The 26270-nt window shown below is 33.6% G+C and overlaps 2 protein-coding genes across 2 annotated transcripts in view; one reads left to right on the top strand and one right to left on the bottom strand.

Moving 5' to 3' along the window:
• The window catches only part of LOC126740740 (ATP-dependent (S)-NAD(P)H-hydrate dehydratase), a 65228-nt gene that overhangs the window by 18154 nt on the left and 20804 nt on the right, over positions 1-26270 (bottom strand). The gene's annotated exons all lie outside the window — the stretch shown is intronic.
• LOC126740741 (3-ketodihydrosphingosine reductase) lies at positions 8464-9638 on the top strand. The gene has a single exon (XM_050446901.1). It carries the CDS (start codon positions 8568-8570, stop codon positions 9546-9548), a length of 981 nt encoding a protein of 326 aa, XP_050302858.1. The 5' UTR covers positions 8464-8567; the 3' UTR covers positions 9549-9638.

Genomic DNA, 26270 nt, shown 5'->3' with positions numbered 1-26270 from the left:
TCCATTCTCCAGTGTTGGACACTTTTTTTCCACTCAGCTTTCAAAGGTCGAAACACAGCCACGTCCAAAGGTTGGAGAATGTGTGTGGCGTTGGGACAAAGGGCAATTAAAATGATATTTGATTTCGTGCAAAATTCGCTCAAAGACATGGTTAAGTGGGAGGTGTGGCCGTCTAAAAATAGCACTACTGGAAACCGGATATTGTTAGCGACCAACCAGGGGTAGAAAATGTTTGCCACGTATTCGAAAAATGTCTCGCCTGTCATCCATCTCATGTTTTCTGATTTTCCGATTCCCCATTCAGATGGAAACTTCTCAACAAGTGCTTTAGGAATGCGTTTGTAACTAAATAATACCATTGGTGGCAAAATTTGACCAGATGCACTACAGGTAATAAGGGTGGTCAAGCATTCTTTTTCATCGTTACTACCAAAGGAGTAGACTGTTCTCTCTCCCCTCTTAACCAATACTTTATCATTTTTGGGGCAAAGAAAAAATGCGGTCTCGTCGCAATTAAAAGCGGATATTTGGACAAAATAATATGTTTAAAAAATCGTTTTCCTTTAGGTAGCACTCAACTTCAACAAACCACTGTCGAATCCGATGTTCTGTTAGATTTGCCCTGGAAGATGTCAGGTTTTGAGCAATCCTAGTGGTTAGTTCTGGATGCCTTTTCAAAAAAAGCTCGTACCATTTTCGTCCAGGCCTTCCGTTGCTAAAAGTGTTGGGTCTGTTTAGCTCCTTTACTAAAAGTTGAACACTGTCCAATAAAATTGTCTTTGTGGCAGGAAACCCGCGATTAGAAATCTGGAAAAGCCACTTAACCAGCATATCTTCTTCATTTTGGGTTAGAACTGTTTCTGGGCCAGACTTCTTATTAAGTGGAACTCTACCCTTAATTTTATCTTGCAAGGTAGATCTGGGAATATTATAGATTTTGCTTGCCGTTTTAAAGGGCATTCCTTTTTGGATTTCATCTAAAGCACTTTGTAGCACTTCTGGAGAATATTTTAGTCTTTTCTTTCTATCCATTTTTACCTAGAAAAATTTTAAACCTATTATCGGCATGAAAATGCTCGTATTATCGGCACCTTTCTTTGAATGGGAATAAAAATATTGGCTTAAGGAATTTTGGGTGCCGGAAATTGGACCTTTGCATTAACATATATTATTATACATTAATCCAAATAGATCTTGCCCTTACAGTTTTTCTACTAGCGAAAATAAACCTTAAAAACTAGCATGATAAAACACCAATTGTCGGCACTACTGCCGATAATTGGGTCAAAGTCATTTTTAGAGGTTCCTATTATCGGCACCCCTTAAAATAATAAATAAAGGCAAAAAAATTATTTTCTTTCACTAAATAACAATTAAACAATCTATGTTTAACAAGTTGTACTTACCAAAAAGCAAGTTCAATTCAGATGCAATTTTTAATCACGTGTTAAATCTGGCGTACTTCTTAACGCCAGGAACAAGCACCACTCGTTACAACGACTAGACGTCAACTGTCGGCATTAAAATAATTTTTCCTAGATTTATTGTCGCGCGTCATCGGACTGGGTGGGGTTATTTATATAGTCAGATATTTTAAGAATATTTAAAAAATGTTAAAACTATAAATGCAAGTGGGAGAATCTTATTTTTTTGTAATTATGTTGTAAAAGTGCCGGTAATAGGGGCAGTGCCGATAATAGGTACGTTTACCTTATTTATTAAGAAAAGCTCTTGAAATTCATTGCTGCGACATTTGTAACGTCTATTCAAATGCACACAAAAAACTGGATGATTCTAGTTTATTTATTTTCTTTAAGGCCTATAAAAACGACCCCTTATTCGGAAGTCTTAAAAATCCGCATGATGATTTTGTGGATTTAATGAGCGTCATTGAAAGAATCTTTCAAAGTAATTTTGAAAATTTTATAATCAGGCCAAAAATGTGTGAAAGATATTTGAGCATTTGCAAAGAAATTTGGTACCGACACCCCTGTCCATATTTTCCACTACAATTTGTGATTCATTTATATTTGAGAGTGCGTTTATATTATACCTTTAAACGTATAAATAAAAATTTTAGGCAAATAAATAAGAACAAATTAATAATATGGCGCCATGATTAATACAATAATTTAAACGATGATTTTTAATTTGTAATAATAATGTAAATATATGTATAATAATAGATAATAGATATGTATGTATTATATATAAATTACACTGATGTATTTTTAGAATTAAGGTTACTATTGTATTTAGTTAATTAAATCCTACTTATATACAACAACACTTCAATATTAATTTTAACCATACCCATACCCATATCTACTTCAATAAAAATTTTAAACTAAAAGAAAACATTATACATATTTATCTATCTATAATGCTTTCATAATTTGAATAATAAATACAGGGTGTTTCAGAGTTGTGATGCCAAAACCTTAGGGGAGATTCCGCTCAGCAAAATAAGAAAAAAAGTTTATATGAACATGGGTCCGGAAATGTTTCGTTTCCGAGATACAGGGTGTCAACTTTTTTCCAAAAATTAAGTTTTTTATTAATAACTTAGAAATGCGTTAGTCGATTTCATTGAATTTTTTACAGTTTATTTAAACCATTATCAGACATCTACTGAAGCAATTAAATTCGATCCGAAATTTCCAGGGGCGTACCAATAGAGCAAGTATTTTGTCTTTTTGTAGAAAAAAATATCACCCTGCAACTTTTTTGCGGTTTTTATTTACTTATTTTAAAAAACCCACTAAAATACAACTTTTTGGTCTCTTGACTTTTTTTAGTGTCTCACTTCGTTTTTGAGAAAAAATTACAATACGGCACCACGGCACGTCTCTGAACTCCATAAGGAAAAATAAAAATGCTTAGGAATTATCCAAAAATGTATCGCAGTGTGTTTATTCTTGAAAACTAAAAAAAAAACATCAAATAAAATTTTCTCTAAAATAATACATTATTTCTCAATTTTCTTAGTAGGTACGAGAATACATTTTTGTTAAAGTAATCACTGATAACAAAATTACAATAAATGTTCAAACTGACAACCTCCTGCTTCGATGCAAGCATTGCACCGTCTCACCATACTTTGTCGTACTCGTTCGAAAATACCTGCAGTGTTCTGAATAGTCCGACAAGAATCGAAAATTCTTTGCTGTAATTGTTCCACTGTTTCCACAGGGGTAGCATAAACAAGGTTTTTTAGGTAACCCCAAAGGAAAAAATCTAAAGATGTAAGATCTGGTGAGCGAGGAGGCCTTGCAATGGGTCCTCCTCTATCTATCCATCGTCCAGGGTAAGCTTCATCCAAATAGTTTCTTACTTCTCGGTAAAAATGAGCCGGTGCACCGTCATGCTGAAATATCATTTGCTGCCTGCTATTTAATGGAACTTCTTCTAGGAGTCCTGGAAGAGTATTGCGTAAAAAATCTAAGTAAACATCTCCATTTAAGCGCGGTGGTAATACAAATGGGCCAATCAATTGATCAGCTACAATTCCTGCCCAGATATTTAGATGAAAACGCTGCTGGTGGCCTGTAACGTGCGTTGCATGAGGATTTTCTTCATGCCAAACATGATAATTATGGCTATTAAAATATCCATTTCTGGCAAACAACGCTTCATCGGAAAATAAAATGTTCCTATTAAACTGTGGATTGTTTATAAGGCTACGAAGATACCACTGGCAGAAAAAAACACGGAGTGGATAGTCGGCTGGAATCAATGCATGGACTTTTTGCAAATGGTAGGGATGCAGCAGCTGTTCATGCAATATTCTCCAGACTGAACTGTGTCCAATTCCCATAGCATTAGCTATTTCACGAGTGCTAACGAATGGTGCATTTTCCACTCTTTCCAAAATTTCCTCCTCGGCAGCCACAGTTCGGGCAGTTCTTCTGGGAGCAACATCAGGCCGTGTTACACTCAATGTACCAATTTCTCGTATTCGCCTTTCGATATTTGGAAATATTTTTCTGCTGGGATGTCGCCTATTGGGAAATTTTCGACGATAAATTCGTTCGGCTTCTCGAGAATTGCAACGGGCCTCACCATACACAAGAAGCATATCTGTTAGGTCAGCAAAAGTGTATTCCATTTTTTTTCACCACCAACTACCAAGATAGGTATTTTAGAACTAACACTGTTAAATTTAAACTTTAACAAATGCAAAGCGTTGTAAACAAAAACACTTACTTTGATACAAAAATAATCTTTAGAATGGATAGGAATGTAATTTCGGTATTTTCGATGTTAGTTACGATTATTTACGATTTCGATGTTATCTACGTGGTAATGTTTTTTTTTAGTTTTCAAACACACTGCGATACATTTTTGGATAATTCCTAAGCATTTTTATTTTTCCTTATGGAGTTCAGAGACGTGCCGTGGTGCCGTATCGTAATTTTTTCTCAAAAACGAAGCGAGACACTAAAAAAAGTCAAGAGACCAAAAAGTTGTATTTTAGTGGGTTTTTTAAAATAAGTAAATAAAAACCGCAAAAAAGTTGCAGGGTGATATTTTTTTCTACAAAAAGACAAAATACTTGCTCTATTGGTACGCCCCTGGAAATTTCGGATCGAATTTAATTGCTTCAGTAGATAATGGTCTGATAATGGTTTAAATAAACTGTAAAAAATTCAATGAAATCGACTAACGCATTTCTAAGTTATTAATAAAAAACTTAATTTTTGGAAAAAAGTTGACACCCTGTATCTCGGAAACGAAACATTTCCGGACCCATGTTCATATAAACTTTTTTTCTTATTTTGCTGAGCGGAATCTCCCCTAAGGTTTTGGCATCACAACTCTGAAACACCCTACATTTACAATTTTGTGTTTTAAAAATTCATTCTACTATACGTGATATACGTCCCTGATCCAAACTAAGTCCAAAAAAAAATTCCAACTAAATCACGAATTTGCACAATTTCTAATTTTTCATTATAATTATTAATATTATCAATTATTATTAGATTGTTTCATTAATAGTTAGATTATTTCTAATTATTTCATCATGATATACCATCATCAAACTAAAATTTATATTTTATACTTTACGCATTCGTCCTACTACGTTCCTGACCCAACTAAAAAAATACGTAAATATTCCTAGTCCGACCCCGAGTTTTAAACCGAGCGAGGTCAAATTTCTTTTGTTAAGAATCTGGCCAAGTGCGCCTGCTGGTCTTCCAAGAGCGCTTTCAGACGAGGATACGGTATCCTCGTCTGAAAGCGCTGATTCGAGATACGCGTATCCGAGATACAAATATTTTATACACCCAAATCGAACCTTTCACACAGCATTGGCGATGCATTCCGTATGCCGAAAGTAAATTTCGGTATCGCTTATCTTTCGGCCGCCGGCGACAGAATGCGTTTGCCGCATACAGAACTATCATTATGTTATGTGGACCTGTTCAGACACGCATACTTTTTATTCAGTGAATAGGGTAGAACATAGGCGTTGCGTTTTATCTTCTTAAGTTTGGTGGAACCAAATCCCTGTTTATGGGATACAGCGCACCCAGACTATTGCGATAGAAATAAAAAACAGCAATGCTGGGTGGAAATTGCGAAACAAATGTGCGACAATTTTGAGGAGATGACAGCAGCTCAACAAAATGAATATGGTAAGTATTATTTAGCATTAAGCATATTTTTATTTCAAATAAATATTATATTATTTTAAGTAAGTAGTGCAGGCTAAAAAGTTTACATAATATGGGATTATTTTTAATGAAATTTATTTTCCCAAAAATACTTAGTATCTTAAGTTGCGTTTTATCTCTCTCTCGTATCGATATGTTCAAATTTTCGGAGCGTAAAGTACACTTCTGTTAAAGTAAAAAAAAATTGTAATACTAATTTTATTTATAATAATAAATTCTATTATAAAAAAAAAAGTAAAGTAAATAAAAAAATATTTAATAAATCAAAAAGGTCAATTGATAATATTTATTAGGATTAAAAATAAATTTCAAAATTTCAACATCATTAGTTTACACTGCAATGCAGCTATTCTGCCATGGTAATATATCAGTATTCATGAAATAGTCAGCAAAATAGTCACGAATAATAGTCGCTGATCTTGCAGAACCTGCTCCTGTTTCCGCAACATAATCATCATCATACAATCCTTGGACGGATAAGGTATCTTCATGTTTATATCCATCTCGTACACGAACAAAATTATGGAGCACAGTACAAGCTTTAACTATGTCAACGGCAAAATCTATTGACACGTTGAGTGGTCTGTGAAATATTCTCCACTTGTTAGAAAGTATTCCAAAAGTACACTCAATAAATCTTCGTGCTCGAGTCAATCGGTAATTATGTATTCTCTTTTTTGATGATATATTTTTTCCACCATATGGCCTCTTGACATTGAAGGATAAACCAAACGCTTCGTCTCCAACAATAACATATGGGATTTTGTAATCCTTCTTTTGTGGCAAAAAATCTGGATTGGGAAAATCTAGCTTTTTTGACGTTAAGTTCTTATAAAATTGTGAATTCTTAAAAATGCTTGAATCACTGTTTTTGCCATAATCTCCAATATCTACAAATGTAAAGCAATAATTCGAGTCACACATAGCCAGAAGTTGAATTGAAAAAAAATGTTTATAGTTAAAATAAAGTGAACCACTATGTTGTGGTTTTATAACCCGGATATGTTTGCCGTCTATGGCACCCAAACAGTGTGGATAATTTGCATTTTTCAAAAAACCGTCTGCGATTTCTAACCATTTTCTCGTGTGGGCATTGGTATACATTGTTCTTTCATAAATATCCAAATTAGCTTGCATGTTTGCTGAATTATTTCACTCGCTGTTGAAATTCCAACTCTGTAGTTATAATGTAGCTCAGTAAGTGAGCAACCAGTCGCCAGGTACCTGAAAATAATAAAAAACAAACTTTTTTTAATTTTCAGAGAAAGATCTTCAAAAAAAAATGGAAGAATTTAAGAAACTCTTTTGCTCGAGAGTTGGCGAAAAGAAAAAAGAAAAAAAGTGGTGACGGAGCTTCTTGGAAAACCTATATATTTTTTGAACAGCTATCATTTTTGATGCGATGCTCTTCAAATAGAGAGTTAAAAAATTTAATTTGTCAAATTATGAACTACCAAATTAATAGATTTATTTTAGGACCACTTCAAATTTTATAGAGGAAAATGAGAATATCGGAGAAACTTTGGATCATGTACAAAACGAGCATATTACTCCTATAAGGCCTACACATGTACAGAAAAAAAGGAAAGGGGCATCGGAAACCGACCATAACACCGAGATAGTGAAACTATTGAAGGCAAGTCTTGAACAGCGACAAACAAATGAGATTATTCTAGATAATGACGGAGATCGACATTTTCTTCTTTCGCTACTGTCTGACTTTAAAAGAGTGCCAATTGACAAAAAGATGGATGTGAAATTGGCAATGATACAATCGATAAAATCTGGCCTATTACCCCCTCAATATGCATTAAATTACAACCATGTACAACATTTGCCGTTTTATCCTTCCACTCCTAATCCCCCCTTTACACAACATAAGTCATCATCTTCACATCTGCACGTTTATGGTCATCCTTCTTCCACTCATTCCGATTTAGCGTCCCAATCTTCAACCTTCAACACTTCATTCATCGAGTTACAATCTTCACCCAATCAAAGACCAGAAACAATTCCCCTCCTCTCACCCCATTCCGTTGAATCAACTGCCACCTCAACAGACGGATCCTTCATCGATCTCCTTGTAAACTACAAAGACCAAGTAATAAGTAATAAAGATAGACTAAGTAATAAGATAATTATTAAATTTCTTTTGGAAAACTTTAAATAAAAATTCGTTTAGAAAAAAAACTATAAGTATTTTTCCTTACCTTAATGTCATGGCTAGTCGTTCTTTTGACGCAATACTTCTACGCATATTTGTGTCCTTTTTAAGAAGTCTGATTTTCACAATATTATGAAGTTCCTCAAAGGACTGAATAGACATTCGAAAATAATTAAAAAACTTCGATGGATCTTGCAACAAATCTTGATATAATAAATTATACATTCCCTTGCTTTCTCTTAATCCCAACATGGGATGGACCCACAAAATACGCCTCCTTTTTAGTTTCTTCTTATTATTATTTAATAAATGCCACACCGCAATACACTCTTCTATTTCCATAATTTAAAACTACAACTGCACTACACTGGGTCTGTTTTCGAACTAAAACAACAAGACAAGACGGTATGCGATACAGAAGTAAAACGTATCCGGTCGTAATTCTGTATCCCGCATACGGTATCTTGCATACAGTATCCCCGTCTGAAAGAGCTCTTATGCTGTGTACCCACCATAACAAAACCCCAATATCGATATTTTTACACATTCTTTATTTCTAGACGGAACTTTCAACCTCTAGCTTTTGTCAACTTTGATTGTTTACATACTGTCTATTATTTATTACTTCAGCAAGTTTGCCACATTCTCCTTATGAATTGATTTTCCGAATTAAAAACGTGAACTTTGGATGCTAAAAGGTTTGGCAATCCATATTAATCAAAATGTTATATTTTGTTCTATTTGTTTTGATTTGTACTATTTTTGTCACTGCCATAAAATATTTAAATAAAGCTTCAATAAAATCGTTAAAGGGACGACATGTAGTAATTACAGGGGGTTCCAGTGGCATAGGACAAGCAGTAGCTATTTTAGCTGCTCAACAAGGTGCTCATGTCTCAATTCTATCAAGAAACCAAGATAAACTAGATACCGCTGCCAAAAAGATTGAAGAACATTCAAAAATAGAACAAAAAATATCCAAAGAATCTGTGGATGTTTCAAATAAAAAACAAGTGGAAAGAGCTATTTTAAAGCTAGAAGAGACTGTAGGACCCATTTATATGCTGGTCAATTGTGCTGGACAGGCAATATGTGGGAGGGTTGAAACATTTTCCGAAGCAGAAATTCAGCAATTAATCAGTGTTAACCTGATAGGAACCATATATCCAATTCAAGCTGTACTATCCAAATTTAAAACTCGACGGGAGGGAATAATTGTTTTAACAGGGTCAGCTGTATCTCTGATGGGAATGTATGGCTATTCAATTTATTCGGCATGTAAATTTGCTCTTAGAGGACTAGCAGAGTCTATTTACATGGAAGCAAAGCCTTATAACATACAGGTAACACTTGCAGTTCCACCTGACACTGATACACCTGGCTTTGAAGAAGAGAATAAATCAAAACCTAAAGAAACAAGGCTAATGTCTGAATCTGGTGGTCTATATTCACCGGAAACTGTAGCTAAGCATTTACTGGAAGATGCTCTAAGTGGAAACTTCTTCAGCTATGTTGGATTTGAGAGTTTTATATTAACAACACTTTGTGTGGGAATGTCTCCTTTTAAGTCACTTTCGGATGTGTTATGTCAGTTTATTTTTCTTGGGCCCTTAAGATTAATAGCAGCTTTTTATGTAAAACACTTTGAAGGTATTACAACTAAATGCTTTAGTGAAACTGTTTTGGATAGTAAAAATGATTAAATGTTAAATTAGTTGTTGTTGATACTTAAGAGATGTGTTTAGTTTAATATTTTATTGGTATAAATAATAAATTTGGAAAATACTGTGTCATATGGTCAATTATTGCAAAGAAAATTCTTTTCAAGTTGGAAATTTTATTCACAATTAAGTCCAATAATTAGTTATCACAAATTAAAAGTAAAGGTTGTGGAGATTTCAACTACTCAACAGTCAATTGGCTCGATATCAACAAAAACTTAACCATTTAATGTACCTCCTTAATTCAAAATTTATTTATTTCTAATAGACATTCAAGACTCCTATTGCTACAGTTTAAGTCCACATAGAAATAAATAAGAAAGAACCACTGACATCATTTAGGATTTTTTATGGAAGTTCTAAAGATATTTAATTCAAGCATAATACATAATATACAACACAACACAAATCCTTTATTAAATCCATAAAATATGTAGTTACAACAATACACATTTTTTATTACCAATGTGAGGTGTGGATTTTGTCAGTTAAAAAATTCTAACTTAATTAAGTATACAATTAAAATATTTATAAAATTTAAAGCATTCAGTCACTTATCCATTCATGTCATGATTTATCAAAATATTAAATTTAAATATAAATAAAGGCAAAACGCGAGTACACAAAAATTAAATAACAAGAAAATATAACATTCATTCACAAATTAACTCATGCACTAATACACAATACTAGATGAGAGTTTCATTTAAATTTTCAGCCATATACTCATGAAGAGAATAAAAGGCCTTTTCTTGCAGATATATTTTTAGATCTTTCTTTATCTCTTTATCTGATTTTTCTCTGAAGTTTATTGGGAGTTTATTCCAGACATCTAAAATACTATGTACCACATTTTGCTTAACAAATGTAAAATTTGGTTTACAAGTCTTGAAATTGTTTTTGAACCTATAGTATTATGCGGATGTTGCCCTTTCAGATTCTCAAAAAAGATTTTATTGTCAAGGACAAACGAAACACATTCATAGATATAAATACAATAAAATTTTAGGATGTTATGATTAATAAAATATGGTTTACAGGATTCCTGATAGGGTAAATTGAATATAGTTCTCAAGCACCTTTTTTGCAAGATAAGAACTCTTTCAGAGTCGCCCGAATTCCCCCAAAGAATTATACCATATCTGACTCTGGACTGTATATAGGCATGATATGCTGAAAGGGAAGCCACTGTACCCACCTCCTGTGTTATTAGTCTCAAAGCGAAGCAATATCTGGAGATATTTGCTGCCACCAACTCAACATGGGCACCCCAATCCAATCTTTCATCCATCATTACCCCAAGGAAGTTAGCTGACTGCTGTGTTCTTATCTCTGTCATTCCAATTTGCACTAGAGAGCTTTCACTAGGCCGTTGTTTAAAGTTTAATATTTGCGTTTTGTTGACATTCAGCAGAAGATTATTCATGCTAAACCAGTCTTCTAGCAATCCAACAGTTTGGGCCACTTGATTTGCACACTCCTGATCTGTATTTTTGCTGCATATAAGACTTGTGTCATCAGCAAACATAACCATATCATCATAGACATTGGTGTAGATTATATACAGCAATGGTCCCAGAACGGACCTCTGAGGCACACCTTTTTTTATTTCTTTGTAACCAGAATTGAACTGTCTACCATCACTCATTCTGTCAACTACACACTGCCTACGGTTTGACAAATAGGACTCTAGAAGTTTGAGGGCAACTCCTCTGATTCCATAGGCTTCTAGTTTTTTAAGCAGTATTGAATGGTCAACACTGTCAAAAGCCTTGGATAGGTCAAGAAAAATTGCCATTGTAGCTTTTCGATCATTCATTGATTTAATAATTTTCTGCAGTGCTTGAAATATAGCCCCAACTGTTGATCTGCCTTTTCTAAACCCGTTCTGTAATTCTGTCAGTATTTGATGTTTCTCAAGATAAGTTTCAAGCCTGGTGTATATAATTTTTTCAAAAACCTTGTTTATATTGGGGAGCAGTAATATTGGACGGTAGTTTTTAGGTTCAGAGGGATTGTCTTTTTTGAAGACCGGTTTAACTAGAGCAATTTTGAGAAGTGCTGGATAGGTACCCTGTTGAATTGATAAGTTTATGACATGAGCTAGTGGCCTTGCCAATTGCCCTGAAATCTGCTTTAAAAATGAAATAGCAATGTCATCATGACCTGTTGATCTCTTATTTTTTAGTTGTTTTATTGTGTTCTCTACTCCAGTTGGATTGGTAGGAGCCAAAAAAATGCTGTTTGGATGTCTCTTTATTTTGCTTAGATCAATATTATTGTTAAAGTTAATGTCAGGACAGATATTTAAGAAGTAGTCATTAACAGTGTCAAGAAAATCAGATTCACTATCAGATTTAGTATTTGAACATTCCAATAATGATTTTTTTTGAGACTTTTCGTTTGTAAATTTTTTAATTAAAGACTATGTAGCCTTCCCTTTATTCTCAGATTCAGCAATATATTTAAAGTTAGTAATTTTTTTAGCCTCTCTAATTACTTTTTTTAAGACCGTACAATATTTTTTATAGTAATTTTTGCTAACATGTCCAGAAATCATTTGATGAAATAAATTGTGTTTCTTTTTTGATGAGATCTTGATACCTTGTGTTAACCAGGATCTATTCTTTGAGCTTTTTGATTTAATTTTTTTTATTGGAAATATTTGGTTGAGCTTAGTATCCAAAATACCTGCCAGCTTATTAAAAGCTTTTTCAGCATCCGCCTCCCCCAGCACGTCATCCCACACACAGCCAGTCATTTCAGAACATAAAACCCGTAATTTAGATCCTGAAAATATTCTCCCCATTTTCCATGCACCAACTTCTTTGTCGGTGTTTAGACTTGTATTAATTGAGATCTGTATTGCATGGTGATCAGAAAGGGCTGTTTCCAATACTTCAGCATTGCTAAAATCTAAAAAGTTAATGAAAAAATTATCTATACATGATATTTTATTTAATAGATTTGGTCTTGTTGTATCAAATATTGTTTGATTAAAATTATAAGAGTGTAAAAGATCCAAAAATGTCTGCTTTTCCATCCCACTCTCATTTAGATTTTTTTCTGGCGATAAATTGACATTAAAGTCACCAAGACATGACCTATATACACACAGAATCAATAATTTTTGATTTTTATTTAAAATTCCACATACTTCAATTTGTCCTTCAATGCTGTAGTTCTGTATATTAAGCATCTCACTATAATATTTTTCCTTCCCATCTTGGACAAGAATGCAAACACCTCCGTGCTGACTGTGTATTCTCGTATAACAAGTAAGCAGTTGGTACACATCAATGTGGATGAAATTCTCCTCCCCTGGCCAGAGCCAGTGCTTGCTCAGGCATAAAATTTCATAATTTTTGTTAAGTTTATCTAGAGTGACTTCTAAGTCTAATGTCTTATTTCTTATACACTGGATATTTTGTGTAAATATTTGAACGTTTGGGTTTATTATTCCTGATATCGGTGGTTGTTTGGATCTCGTCTCAGGTGTAAAAAATGGTTCACCACTACACCTTTACCCCATAGCTGCGAGTTCATGATCTTTTTTTTGTCCTCCACTTCAACTTTAAAAGAGCTAAGAAATTTTTGCTTTTTTGTTTTCATTTTCTCACACTTACAAGAAACATTAGCATTTTCCTTCATGTACTTCTCAAGTTGTGCAGAGTTTACATCCACTCCTAGTCCAGATATGAAGATATATCCCTTTTTTGTGGCTACACTTAAGCTAAAAGTACAGTTTTCTCCAAGCACTGGCTCAGGTCTTGCCTGCTTTGGTCTCCTTTGTTTTCTATTTGTGACAAGTTGCCAGTTGTTGTTGCCCTCTTCTACACTACTTGCTGAACTCTCCTCTATTATGTTGTTTGCTTCTTTCTGAAAAGGCTCTTCTGGTTGTAGAGCCAAAGTTGCATGGTGTGCCTTTGCAGCTGGTGATTGAACTTCTCTAACAATGTTGTTTACATTTTCTTTGGTGGCCTTGTTTGTATTTTCCTGTTTCGGGCTCTTATTTAGCTGGATCTGATGTTGCTTCAAATTCTTAGCTGGTTTGTGGACCTCTTCTACCCCAGCTGAGGTGCTGGGGCCTTTGTTTATTGCTTCATTTTTTGTTTATTTTTCCCTCAAGAAATTCAACTTTCTCTCTTAAGAGACCATTGTTTTCACAAAGAATTTCATTTTTGCTCTTTAATTCGCATATAAGTTCTTTTAAAAGTAAAATTTCTGCTTGAAATTCATTATTATTTCTTTGTTTATTTACCTCTGTTGATACATTGATGACATTATTACTAAATTAACAATAGCACAAAATATAAACAAGAACTTAATTAATTTACCCTATCCCACATTTAAACACTATAATTAGACAAACATATACAAAAAGTTTTTTTTTATTATTCCTTTAGAGCTTTGTAACACACACAATCATTCACTCTTCAAATTAATATAATTGTAACAACTCTGCTTATTTAATGAAAGCATCCATTTTCTTACTTTTCCTTTAAAAGTTTTTATGTAAAGTGTATTTCGAATTCCAATTGGAATAAAACAATAAATTTAAGGCTCTAAAAATTCACTTAACATTTGTCCAATTTTTTTAATTGTCTTAGCAATTTTCATTATTTTATCCTGTTTGTGTTACGGTTGTGTGCGATGTTTTTTAATTTATTCCTTCTTTCTCGCTGCATTATAAGAAGGTTTAAACAAAATGCGGATTGTTTCTCTGAAGTTTGAAACAAAACGTAGAGTATTTCTCTTGTTAAACAACAACATGCAACATTCAACCTTTGCACAGCTTCCAAAATTCTCATGTGTTTTATAGTCACCTCCCCAACCTAGCATTCCGTACTGAAATGACAATATAGCAAAGAATATATATTATTTTTATTTGTTTGAAGCTAAATATTATTGATCAGTTTTTTCAATATGAATATCCCACTTCAATAAATTATCTATATAGGAAAGGATTGGATTATAGTACAACTTATTTTGATTTTAAAAATGCTGATTTTGTAAGTTTGAATGATTATTTTTCTTTAGTGGACTGGATTAGTATTTTTGATGATTCAGACATCGATAATTTCAGCGAATAACTTTTATGAAGTAGTTTTATATGCGATCTCACTCTATGCACCAAAAAAATATATAAACCTTCCAGGTTTCCTCGTTGGTTTTCCCCAGAATTAAGGAATCTTATTCTATCAAAAAAGACTGCTCATGCTAAATTCAAAAATACTAACTTAGCTGAAGATTATATCCTGTTTGCTAACCTACGTACTCAATGTAAAGTTCATACTGAGCAATGCTATAGATCTTACATTGCTACCTTAAATGAGTCAATTCAATCTGACACCACACAATTTTGGAATCATAATTATTAACTCCCTTAATAAAAGTCATGGTATCCTAAATGCTATGCATTTAACCCTCCGGCGGTGACGTAAGAAATTAATACATTACTGGTGACGTCGGACTCCTAGACCGATATAGGGATATGCTTTTATCCGCCTCTTTAAATAGTGAATTATTATTTCTTAAATGTTTTAATAGTAAAACAAAATGAAAAACCAAAATAAGTGTTTATTCCAAAACTCTAAACAAAAAAAGAAGGTAACAAAATAATCTTTTCTGGGCGTAAATATATATCTCCATTAATTATTAATCTAATATTAATAATACATAATATTAACCGAATAATAATAATATACGTATATTTTCTTTTAACCCCTATCTTCTAAGCATTGATGACAAATAATTTTGGCATGTTCTAAACATAGGAACTTTTTGCACACTTTGCAATAATATTTTGTTTTTCTATTTTTTTTTTTTATGTGCATATTTCACAACGTCCTGAACGTGTTGGTGAGGCATCTTTTATTTGGTTTTCATTTGGAAGCTTATGGATTTGCTGTATTCTTTCTCGGATTTGACGCGGTATATGCTGATCATATTGTCTCTTTATCATTTGATTTTTTGTTAGCTCAAAGGAAAGTTGAGTGAGAAATGTTCTTCTAATAAACGTTTTATCCTGTTTCTGGTTGCATTTATAGATCACAAATGAATTAATTCCTGTTACATTGAGCAAAGCGTAGAACACAACCATAGGCCATCTTCTGGTATTACGTGCTACATTATAATTGGAAGATAATTGGTCGACCATATCAACACCTATTTCCGTTTTATTATAATCTATGATCATCATGGGTTTTTGAGTTGTTTCATGAATTTCATCATCATCATGCATGGAAGACAACATAAGACGTTTTTTTTTGGTTTTGGCACATGGGACACCAAAGTACAATTTTTTCTAAATGCGAACATGCTTGATGGAATAGGACGATCTTGACCTAACTGAAATTGAATTGGTAGTTGTTCTACGGATTGTCCCCAAAAAAGTTAATTTGTGTTTTTCCAGTAATTTTTCATAGTTCAACACTGGTGAATCAGTTATCAGTTGTAAGGTTCCTACGAGTACCGCTAATGGGTTCAATGAGCCTATCTACTACATCAATTGCAGAGTTGCTAACGGTATATGGAGAATCCTTGGGTTGTTTGCCGAGGTAAACTTCCACATTGACAGTATAGAACATTTTAGCATCTGCTAATAAAAGGAGCTTAACTCCAAACTTAGCAGGTTTAGAAGGAATATACTGCCTAAATGAACATTTCCCACGAAATCCTACCAACATTTCATCTATTGTTACATAATTAGAAACACTGAAATTTTTTTTACAATTTTCGTTTACTTGCTGAAATACTACACGAATTGGAGCCAGTTTATCAACAGCTTTTCTAGCATCTCTTGTATCATGATCATCAAATCTAAGATGTTTTAAAAGAAAAAGAAAACGTTGCTGTGACATCGTCAAGCGAAAAAGTTCTGGTGAATCCCCATTTGTACTAAAAATTTCGTCACAATTTAGTCTATTCATCTTTTTAACTCCTGCTAGGTACAACAAGCCTATCAATGCTTCAATTTCTAAGGTGTTGGTGGGCCTTGTATATGTTTCCCTAGAACAATTTCCCCGGGCAAAATTTTCAATGTGCTGATTCGTACATGTGACAATTATTTCAATAACGGACTCATCAAAAAACTTCTTCCAGATTTCCAAAATGTCAGTCAAATTTCGAGTAGGCTGTTTTGGTCCCGGTAGTTGAGTTATAATATTTTTTGATTTTCTCCTATAAGATCGAAGCGTCGTTGACGGACAGTGTTTGATCCACAGAGTGGTTTTGTCTTTTCCGGTAAAAAATGGGCCTTGTTGGTAAATTTTAGCTTCCTTGGACGTTTTTTTCTCTCTTTCTATTTCGATGTTTTCTTCTTCAGGGAGTTCTCCTTCAGTGACTTCCATCTCATTTTCGGAAGTCATTTAATAACTTCTGTAAATAAGACACTGACAAAAAATCTTAAAAAAATCATTTAAGTTATCATTGAATAAACATATTTAAAATAGTTTTTATCAAAATCTATTACTGTATTATCCGAGGTAGTAATTATAAAAAAAATATGAGTTAAATTAAGAAAATATCAAGTTTTAAAACAATACCTGGAAAATTATTCACTTAAAAAAAAAGCACCAACTTCGGTAATGACGGTCTTTGATACAAACGGACACCCGTACTACTATCAAGACACTTTTGTACTGAGCTAACGCATGGCTACAAGATGGATGTCTAAATATGATGCATGTACTTAGACGGACGAAGCGCTCCGCCTTGCTTTGACGCAGTAATAGGTAATTGGTTTATCTTTGTCATCGGTCTCTCAGACCGTACGTCACCGCTCGAGGGTTAAACGATATTTCAGCAGATTCGGGGGAGAATATTGCAAACTTATTTTCTACCTATTTTTCTAGTGTTTATCACTCTGATGAGGTTGATCTCAGTAACTTTAATTTTTCAGTAGCAAATTCTGTTGAAATGCCTTTTATCCAGTTCACCCTATCTGAGGTTTTTGAATCTATATTTGGTCTTAAGGACAAACTGAGTTATGGTCCTGATAATGTTCCTACCTATTTCCTAAAAAGATGTGTTTATAGTTTGTCTAGACCTTTGTGTACATTATTTAATTTGTCTTTAAAATTACAAACTTTCCCTGAGAAATGGCGTGACAGCTTTATAACTCCTGTATTTAAAAATGGTGACAGGGATGATATAAAAAATTACAGGCCCATTGTTATGTTATCTGCTATCCCTAAGTTTTTGAGCTTATCCTGAACAAATCTCTTACATGGCATTGTAGAGGTCTCTTGATCAATGAGCAACATGGGTTTAGGCAGGGTAAATCTACAAACCTTGTATTATATCATGACTTCATTGTCAGGGCTTTCGAGAAGGGTCATCAGGTCGACTCCATCTATACTGATGTTTCAAAGGCCTTTGACACAGTCATCCACTCATTGCTCATTTTTAAAGTGGTTTCTTTCTTGGCTAAATAGTTACCTACATAAAAGGATACAGTAGGATGTCTGTCTCTAATGGCCCACATCTTAATAAGGATAAGTGTTTTATCATTTCTTTTACTAAATCTAGAAAAGTTGTCCCATTTGACTACCACATAAATGATAATATACTTTCAAGAGTATCGCTAATTAAAGATTTGGGGGTGTTGTTTGACAGTTCCCTGACTTTCATACCCGATATAGATAGTTTGTCTAGTAAAGCCCTTCGTACTTTTGGCTTTATAACTAGAAATACTCAAGACTTTTCAGTAGCTGCCTTCAGAGTTTTAAATTTTACACTTATTCGTAGTGTCATATCTTATTCTTCCATAGTCTGGTCCCCTTATTATGCTAACCATATTTACAGTCTTGATAAGGTCCAAAATAAATTTCTCAGGACTTGTGCCTGGCGATTGAATGTACGAGATGAGTCTTTATTGGAACTTAAGTCAAGGCTAAATATGACTTCTCTTGAGGACTATCGAACTAGGTGTGATATGATATTTCTTCACAAGTTGATTAATAATGCTATTGATTGCCCTGAATTGTTATCGCGGACAAACTTTAGATGCAATACCAGAGTCCTTAGAGAGACGTCCCTTTTTCTGGTTGAATATCACCATACAAACTATGGTAAATTTTCTCCAATTAATCGACTCCACATGTTGGGAAATATATTTATTCAGGCTTTTGACTAAGTGGATTTAAAGCCTTCAAAACTTAAAAGGTGTCTGAGTGAGTTTACTCGTTGAGTACGTGTGTTAAGTATCAAATAAATTTGATTGCTTTTACTTTTCTTATTTTGATTATGTTAATGGTATGTTTTTAGTTGCTTTATATTTTTTTTGGAAGTTTTTGGTTAAGTTATTGGAAGTTTTATCTTATTTATATCTTGGGCTACTACATATTTATATACATTTAGATAGATATATTATTGATTTATAGAAAATTTGAATATTTAATAGATTAAGTTCATTATACAATATCTTATTAATATATTTGTTGATGGCAGAATTTATATACATTTAGGGTTAGGATATAATTTATTTTGTAATTTTGTTAGAATGAGGACATCCCGTAAATAAATAAATAAATATATATACCTCAAAACATTTTATATGTTAGATTTCCTGCATATTAATTAGGGGTGCTTTATGGTCAAGTTTGAAAATCCGGGTCTGTTTTTTTTAGAGCAAGTAATATTACTAAAGGCCTTACTAAAATCGAGGAGAACCACGCGGGTACTATTTTTTTCATCCTCATTTAAACGTATATCGTTAAGTATTTTTACCAGACTTGTGTTTATGCTAAAACCTTTACGAAAGCCTGATTGGCATTCTGGAATGATATTCTGGCTTTCAGCAAATGAACTTAATTCATTAAAAATGTGTTTTTCGATTATTTTTATATAGACGGCAAAATGCTAATAGGTCTTAGGTCGTTTAAATGATTCGGATTTGACACTTTCCAATGGGCTTAACAATAGCTCTTTTCCAAATTGAAGGGTAAGTTTTATCGAGAATGCAGGTATTTAGAATATTTATTAATGGATTGACACAAAACAGCATATACAATTTTATATCCCTTATGTGTTATGGTTCAAAATTGTAAATTGCAAACTTTCACCAGTATATCTGGCATTTTGGTAATAATCAATCAATACCGGAGAAGAGGTTTTTGAATGCATTTGAAAAAAAATTATGAATATGCCGCGGATAATTACCTGTTGATGTAATTAAATAGATAAGCTAATGTTTTTTAATATGGGAAGTGACTAGCTGTATAATTATGCTCCGCTTTTATGCCATCGACCCCAGGCGCTTTATTTGGTTTCAGATGTTTTATTGCTTCTGCAATATCACCATCATTTGCAGGCATATAAAAATATATTGTTATTATACAATGTTTGACTTATATGACTTAAAAGTTTCTTAATTTTTTATGCTAGTCCCTACCCAAGTTACAAAAATATTTATTAAATTCATTTTTCATGTCAATTTTATTTGTAATAGTTTTTTGTAATATTTGGTACTTTATAGGTAGCGAGATTAAATGAGAAAGGCAGAGGTTTATCTAGTTGGACTTATTTATTTTTAAGTTTACTGAACTACCCGACGCTGTCAGGTGTTATGCTGCGACTTAGAGTACAGTGCGAGGTTGCCGAGCATAATAAGATACAATACATAACACTACTACACTTCACTACTAATGATAGGTATTTCGGTTGACTCTTTTGTTTTAACTGTATAGGAATTTACTATCTTCTACAATCTTTTAGAATCATTATTTGAGATTTATAATATTCTGTTTATGGTTTTATAAATAAGTTTTTCCAAATATCTTTTGTATTTTTATACACAGTTTCTTTTTCAATATCGTCAGTAAATTTTATAAAATCATGATATAACTCCTGTTTTATGTTAACTGACTTCATTAAGCCATGTGTAATCTAGGGGTCGTGTATTTTTTTGTTTTTTGTTTGGTATCATCAGTAAAGAGAGTGAAATGGCCACTGACTTCTACTGAACAGATATCATTGACGTTTAAAGGAACAACAGTGGTCCCAGGACTGACCCCTGTGGAACACCACAATAATTATTGTCTGCATCCCAACCTGCTTAGGAAACACTCTGAATTCTGTCAGAAAGGTATGATCTGCACCAATTCAATGATACATCTCTAAAGCCATATATTTCAAGCTTCCGAAATAATATTTAATGAGTCAAAAGCTTTTGTCAAGTCACAAAACACCGTTTCAGAAACCTGACCCCAATTTAAACCAACAAATAGATATTCCAAAAAAGAAAATAGAGTGTCTTTAATATCTTTGTTCTCCCTAAAACCAAATTAGTTTGTGGGACATGTATTATCACTGCCCTTGTGCCATGGAACAACTATAGCCCTTTTTAGTATATCATGGAAATGACCATTCAAAAAAAAGCATTTACCATATCAACCAGCAGAATCAACTAATTCCCGGAAGGTCTTGATAGCCATACTCTCCCATTCTAAGACTTTTTTTGAGAAAATATGAATTTCAGTTCGATTATGTCAGTTGCAACTAAGGAAAATTTCTCTCGGACGCTTATACTAGATAGAAACGTCAGCGGATCACCCACTGGCACATTTTAGAAAAGAGGCTGGCACCAATAGAATAAAAGAAATCATTGAGCGCATTTGGTGTAATAATACTTGAGTCTAATATATAAGATTTTCAATGACTTTGTCCAATGTGATTGATAATTGACCACGTTTCTTTACAAACATTCTTTGCACCAGACAATTGCCAATCTAATGACTTTACTATAAATAACCCGGTATAAGTTATAATAAGACCGAAACAAGCATCTATTTCTGGAAGAAGTTCGTATGCCTTTTGTGATCCACCGTTTCTTTATTATATTTTTTAGTTTCATAATGGGAAAGACGGTGTTAAAGATTCCTATTAACATTTCGTAAAAATATTCACAGAGATCCCTAAACTTTGAGAAATTTTTCTTACTAAATATGCGACCACGCTTTTTGTTTGATGGACTAGAGGTTTTAAGTAAAAGAAATTATGAAAATACCGCCGATTGGATAGAAAAGCGTTGAGAACATTACATGTAACACCCTTAAAGTTTGAATAGTAGCTTTATTGTCCCAAACTCAAACTCAAAAAATGCTTTATTGTCAACATAAACATAGAAGTTGTAGACAAAGCCAATAGACTATACATTAAAGGAATAAAAACGAGAAACTAATTTAAAATAAAATAAAATTATATAAAACTTTGAAAAATACTTAAATGCTAATAATTAAAAAAATCACTTAAACTCTAGTACGCTTTTCTAGCAAGAAATATTTTCGTCCTTATACGTAGGCTTTTTTTAGTCTTAAGTTTTCTTATTTATAGTGGAAGTTTATTAAACAGTTTAACAAAACTTTTTACCTCCATATATGATAGAGCTACAGATAAGTTTAAAATGAGGAATGGGTAGCCTCAACAAATAATTTTGTCGCGTATTATAGTGGCTTCCTAAGTGGCGTTCCTGTTTATATTTTCTAAAAACTAAGCAAACTGTTTCCAAAATAAAAATACAACACAGGGTTAAAATATTATGACTTACAAAAAGCGGGCGATATGAGTCACGAGGCTTGGCCCCACATAGATATCTAATGGCCCTTTTCTGGGGTACAGACACTGAATTAAAAAGTGAATTTGAACATGAACCCCAAAAGCAAATTCCATATCGAAGCATGGAAGGCTTGGCGATGGAGAAATTAAGACTGGTGGCAATAGCCCTTAGGGCGTAGCAGCCTGATGAGACTTTTCTACATACATTCACAATATGGTCTTCAAATTTAAGGAACTTGTCTATGGAAAGACCCAAAAACTTACTGAACGGTGGCATGGTGATGGCTTCATTATTCAAACATATATCATTTGTATTACATTTAAAATTAAGGATATTTGTTTTAGAAACATTAAATGTCAAAAAATTTGCATCACACCAGTCTTTTATTTTTAACAAATCTGCACGTATATTGGCCTCCATTTGAGACGTCAGAGTCGTGCCAGAGGATGGTGGTATCATCGGCAAACAATGTAAATTTGCCAGTTACCTGCAGTTGTGGCAGATCGTTCACATAAATGAGAAAAAGTAGAGGACCAAGTACTGATCCTTGCGGAACACCCACATTTAATATTAAGTTCCTTAGAGATATCATCATTAAGTTTGAAAGCCTGGACACGATTTGATAAGTGGGAACGAAACCACTCAAGGGCAGTTCCTCTGAAACCATAAAACTCCAGTTTCATCAGCAGCACTCTGTGACTCACGCAGTCAAATGCCTTGGACAAGTCACAGAATACCGCTGCCGCAACTTCATCAACATTCAGTCGGTTGTACAGGTGCTCTAGAGAGCTAAAGATAGCATCATTTGTGCTCACAGACTCACAAAAGCCAAACTGCTGAAGACTCAATAGGCCAAACCTATTTAAAAATGAAACCATCCTCACCTTAACGAGCCGTTCCACTATCTTGGCTAAACTGGCAATAACGCTATAGGTCTAAAGTTAGAAGGACAGTCGCGATCGCCACCCTTGTAAAGAGGAACATTCATTGCTCTTTTTAAGCACACTGGGAAAACTCCAGACATAAATGAAAAGTTAATTGACTCGGCCAAGACTTGCAAAGCAACAAGAGGTAAAGCAGAAAATATTTTAAGAGAAAGCCCATCCCAACCTGATGAACTCTTATGCTTAATATTAACCATTAACTGTTTAAGCTCTTCTACACTTGTGGGGGCAAAAAAAAATATTCGGCTACTACCACATTGCTGAGATAGCTCCTGAGATCTATTTTTTGTGAGAGATTGGCTGCAAGGTTTGCAAATTGAGGACATTGGAATCTAAGGTACTTGGAATAACCAATACATTATTTTTGCCCCTTACCTCATTTAAAATCTTCCAAGACTCTTTTGCTCTATTGGAGGAATTATTTATCCTCCTTTGAAAGTAGGTCCACTTAGCCACTTTGATTGAGTTTCTGTAAATCTTGCGGTATCTGTTATAATAATTTAAAAATGTTGCATTGTTCATAGCGTATTTCCTAATGTAAAAAACAGAACGCATATTTTTTCCCAGATACTCGTAAACCCTTAGTATACCAAGGTTTTCTATTTCGTTTCTTAATATTGACAACAGGAAAAGCAGTGTTAAAATTGTTTAATACTATTTGATGAAAGCTATGCAGTGGGTTAACAGTAGTCAATACATTATTCCAACTTGACGTATTGCAAAGCAAGGAGAATTTGCGGAAATTAGCTCTAGTATAAAGTCTATCGCGTGCAAACTTATTCTCATTAGCTGCACTATTAAGCTTTACTAATCCCACTATTGCCTCATGGTCAGACAAACCGGCATTGATTGTTGTACACTGATTTTCGTATTGGTTAAAATTCGTACAGAAGTAATCTATCAGTGAGGAAGAAAATGCTGAAATCCGGGTTGGCTGATCCACGCGCATCTTAAAATTAAATGAGTTCGGTTTGATCCATTAGATTTGTTTAGAAAATTCACATTAAGATCGCCAGTCAGAATCAACATCGCATTAACCGAAATTTCACTTAAGAGGATCTCCAACCTTTCTAAAAACAAATCTAAATTAGCAGATGGAGATCGATACAATCCTAAAATATACAAATTTAACTTACTGCTAAATACAATAGAAAACTCGCACACCTTTTCAATCAATAGATAAATAAATCTGTAAATAGTAACAAAGATAAACTTGTATATTGCTTGTGTAAAAATTTGGAAATTAGTACATAACCAGGGATATCAATAGGCTCGTCAGACCTCAACCAGTGTTCAACAAGAATTAACACACTAGGAAAGTTAACCGATTCTAAAAATAGTTCTAATTCGCTAACTTTTGAACGCACAGATTGAATATTAAGAAATGCTAGGCCGATTGCTTATGGTGGGAGTTTCTATTAAAAAAGAAGAAGATCCAATAGCAAGGGTGTCTATAGATTGGTCTAGTTGAGGCGTAACCGAAGACCTACCTTCAATCAAGGGTGTATCGCTGATTATCTTACTATTGCTAAGACCCAAAGATGCTAATACTAATTTGGATGACAGAAAAGTATTTTTAACATATAAAGATAAAAGTTTGCACATAGATTTGGAAGAGTGACGGTATCTAAAATTTTGTCTGACAGTAATTATTTTCACAGAAAAGTTACGGTTACAGATGAAAGAATTCATAAAATGAATTGTATTGTAATATCTGGTTTTTGAGCACTTATTAAAATCGCATTTAATACAAACAATTACATTAGTTATCTTGCCCATTGATAGCAAGGATTTCATTTGGGAAAAAGATAGTAGTACACTGCAAGAAAAATCAAGACAAACAACAACAACATCATTCTTCGTATAGTTAACAATTAACCAAACAGAGTTATTGACAAAGCCTAGTAGATATTAGAAAGCAAATAGAGTTACAATAATTTATTTTTCAAATCACACATGCATATATGGTAATCAGGACAAAACATCATTAAAAAACTCGTCTAATGTATAATATGCCTTAGTAACTAACAATCTTTTTAAATGCTTTTTAAATTTAAAATAAGAATTAAGTTTTCTTATAGGAAGAGGAAGATGACTGAACATTTTATTACCCATGTAAATAAAACTTCTCACTTGCTCTGAATGTGGAATGGGCAACCGAAGACTGTATGGTAGATGAGTTCCAAACGAACTGCCTCCTACAATTTCTTGCTGGTACTTTTTGAATATCATAGTTATTGTTTCAAGCATATATAAGCAACAAAGGGTCAAGATTCTATTTTGCACAAAAAGATGCCGACAAGTTACACGACACTTCACAAAAGGCTCTAATTGCTCTTTTTTGCAGAATAAATACTGTATTGAAGAGATAGTGGGCATATGATCCCCAGAAACAAATCTTATAGCGAAGATGGGACTCCACAAGGGCATGATAAGCATTTTTTGCAATGTAAACATCTGAGTTCTTAGAAATTATTCAAGGGCATAGCAAACTGATGACACTCTGATCGTTACAGAAACAACTTGGGGAACCCCTGTAGTAGTTTGTAGTTTTTCAGAGCAATGACCACCAAAATTAACCCTTTAGACAGGACCCGACAGATAGGACCTGACTCAACCCAAGGAAGACCCTCTGAAACCATATCACTCCATCTTCCACAACAGTATTCTGTGATCCACACAGTGAGAAGCCTTGGGTATGTCACAGAACACTGCTGCAGCAAGTTCATCGGAATTAAGTGTGCTATAAAGAAATTGAAGATGAAAAGAGCATCACCTGTGCTCTTGTCTTGAAACCCAAACTGTGCCGCGCTTAGAATGTTAAATCTCTCCAAAAAGATATCATTCTCATCTTCGACAATCTTAGATATGGTAGGGAGAAGAGCTATTGGTTGAAAATTAGAAGGAGCTACAGTCTCCCCCCTTATGAACCGGAACAATAATTGCTTGTTCAAGGTAATCGGGAAATGTATTTGTGTGGAGTGTAAAAGATTCATTTAATGGATCTATAAATGCCTGAAGGGCATTTGGTGCTAAAGCCGAGAGTATCCCGAAAAGATCCCAACCTGCTGATGTTTTGTTTCTAATTAGTCTCATAACTTCTCTCACCTTCAAATATTAGTAGGATTAAGGAAAAATGTCTCCTGCACATTTACAGGTCTCATATAATCCTGAGCTGTATATCTACTAAAAACATCCTTG

The sequence above is a fragment of the Anthonomus grandis genome, chromosome 9 (genome assembly GCF_022605725.1).
Source record: "Anthonomus grandis grandis chromosome 9, icAntGran1.3, whole genome shotgun sequence".
NCBI lineage: Eukaryota > Metazoa > Arthropoda > Insecta > Coleoptera > Curculionidae > Anthonomus > Anthonomus grandis.
Note: the sequence above shows the minus strand (reverse complement) of the source record. Positions and strands in the feature narration are given on the sequence as shown.

Bases quoted from the DNA above. Each gene is read 5' to 3' on its own strand.
- LOC126740741 (XM_050446901.1), top strand. From the start codon at position 8,568: ATGTTATATTTTGTTCTATTTGTTTTGATTTGTACTATTTTTGTCACT.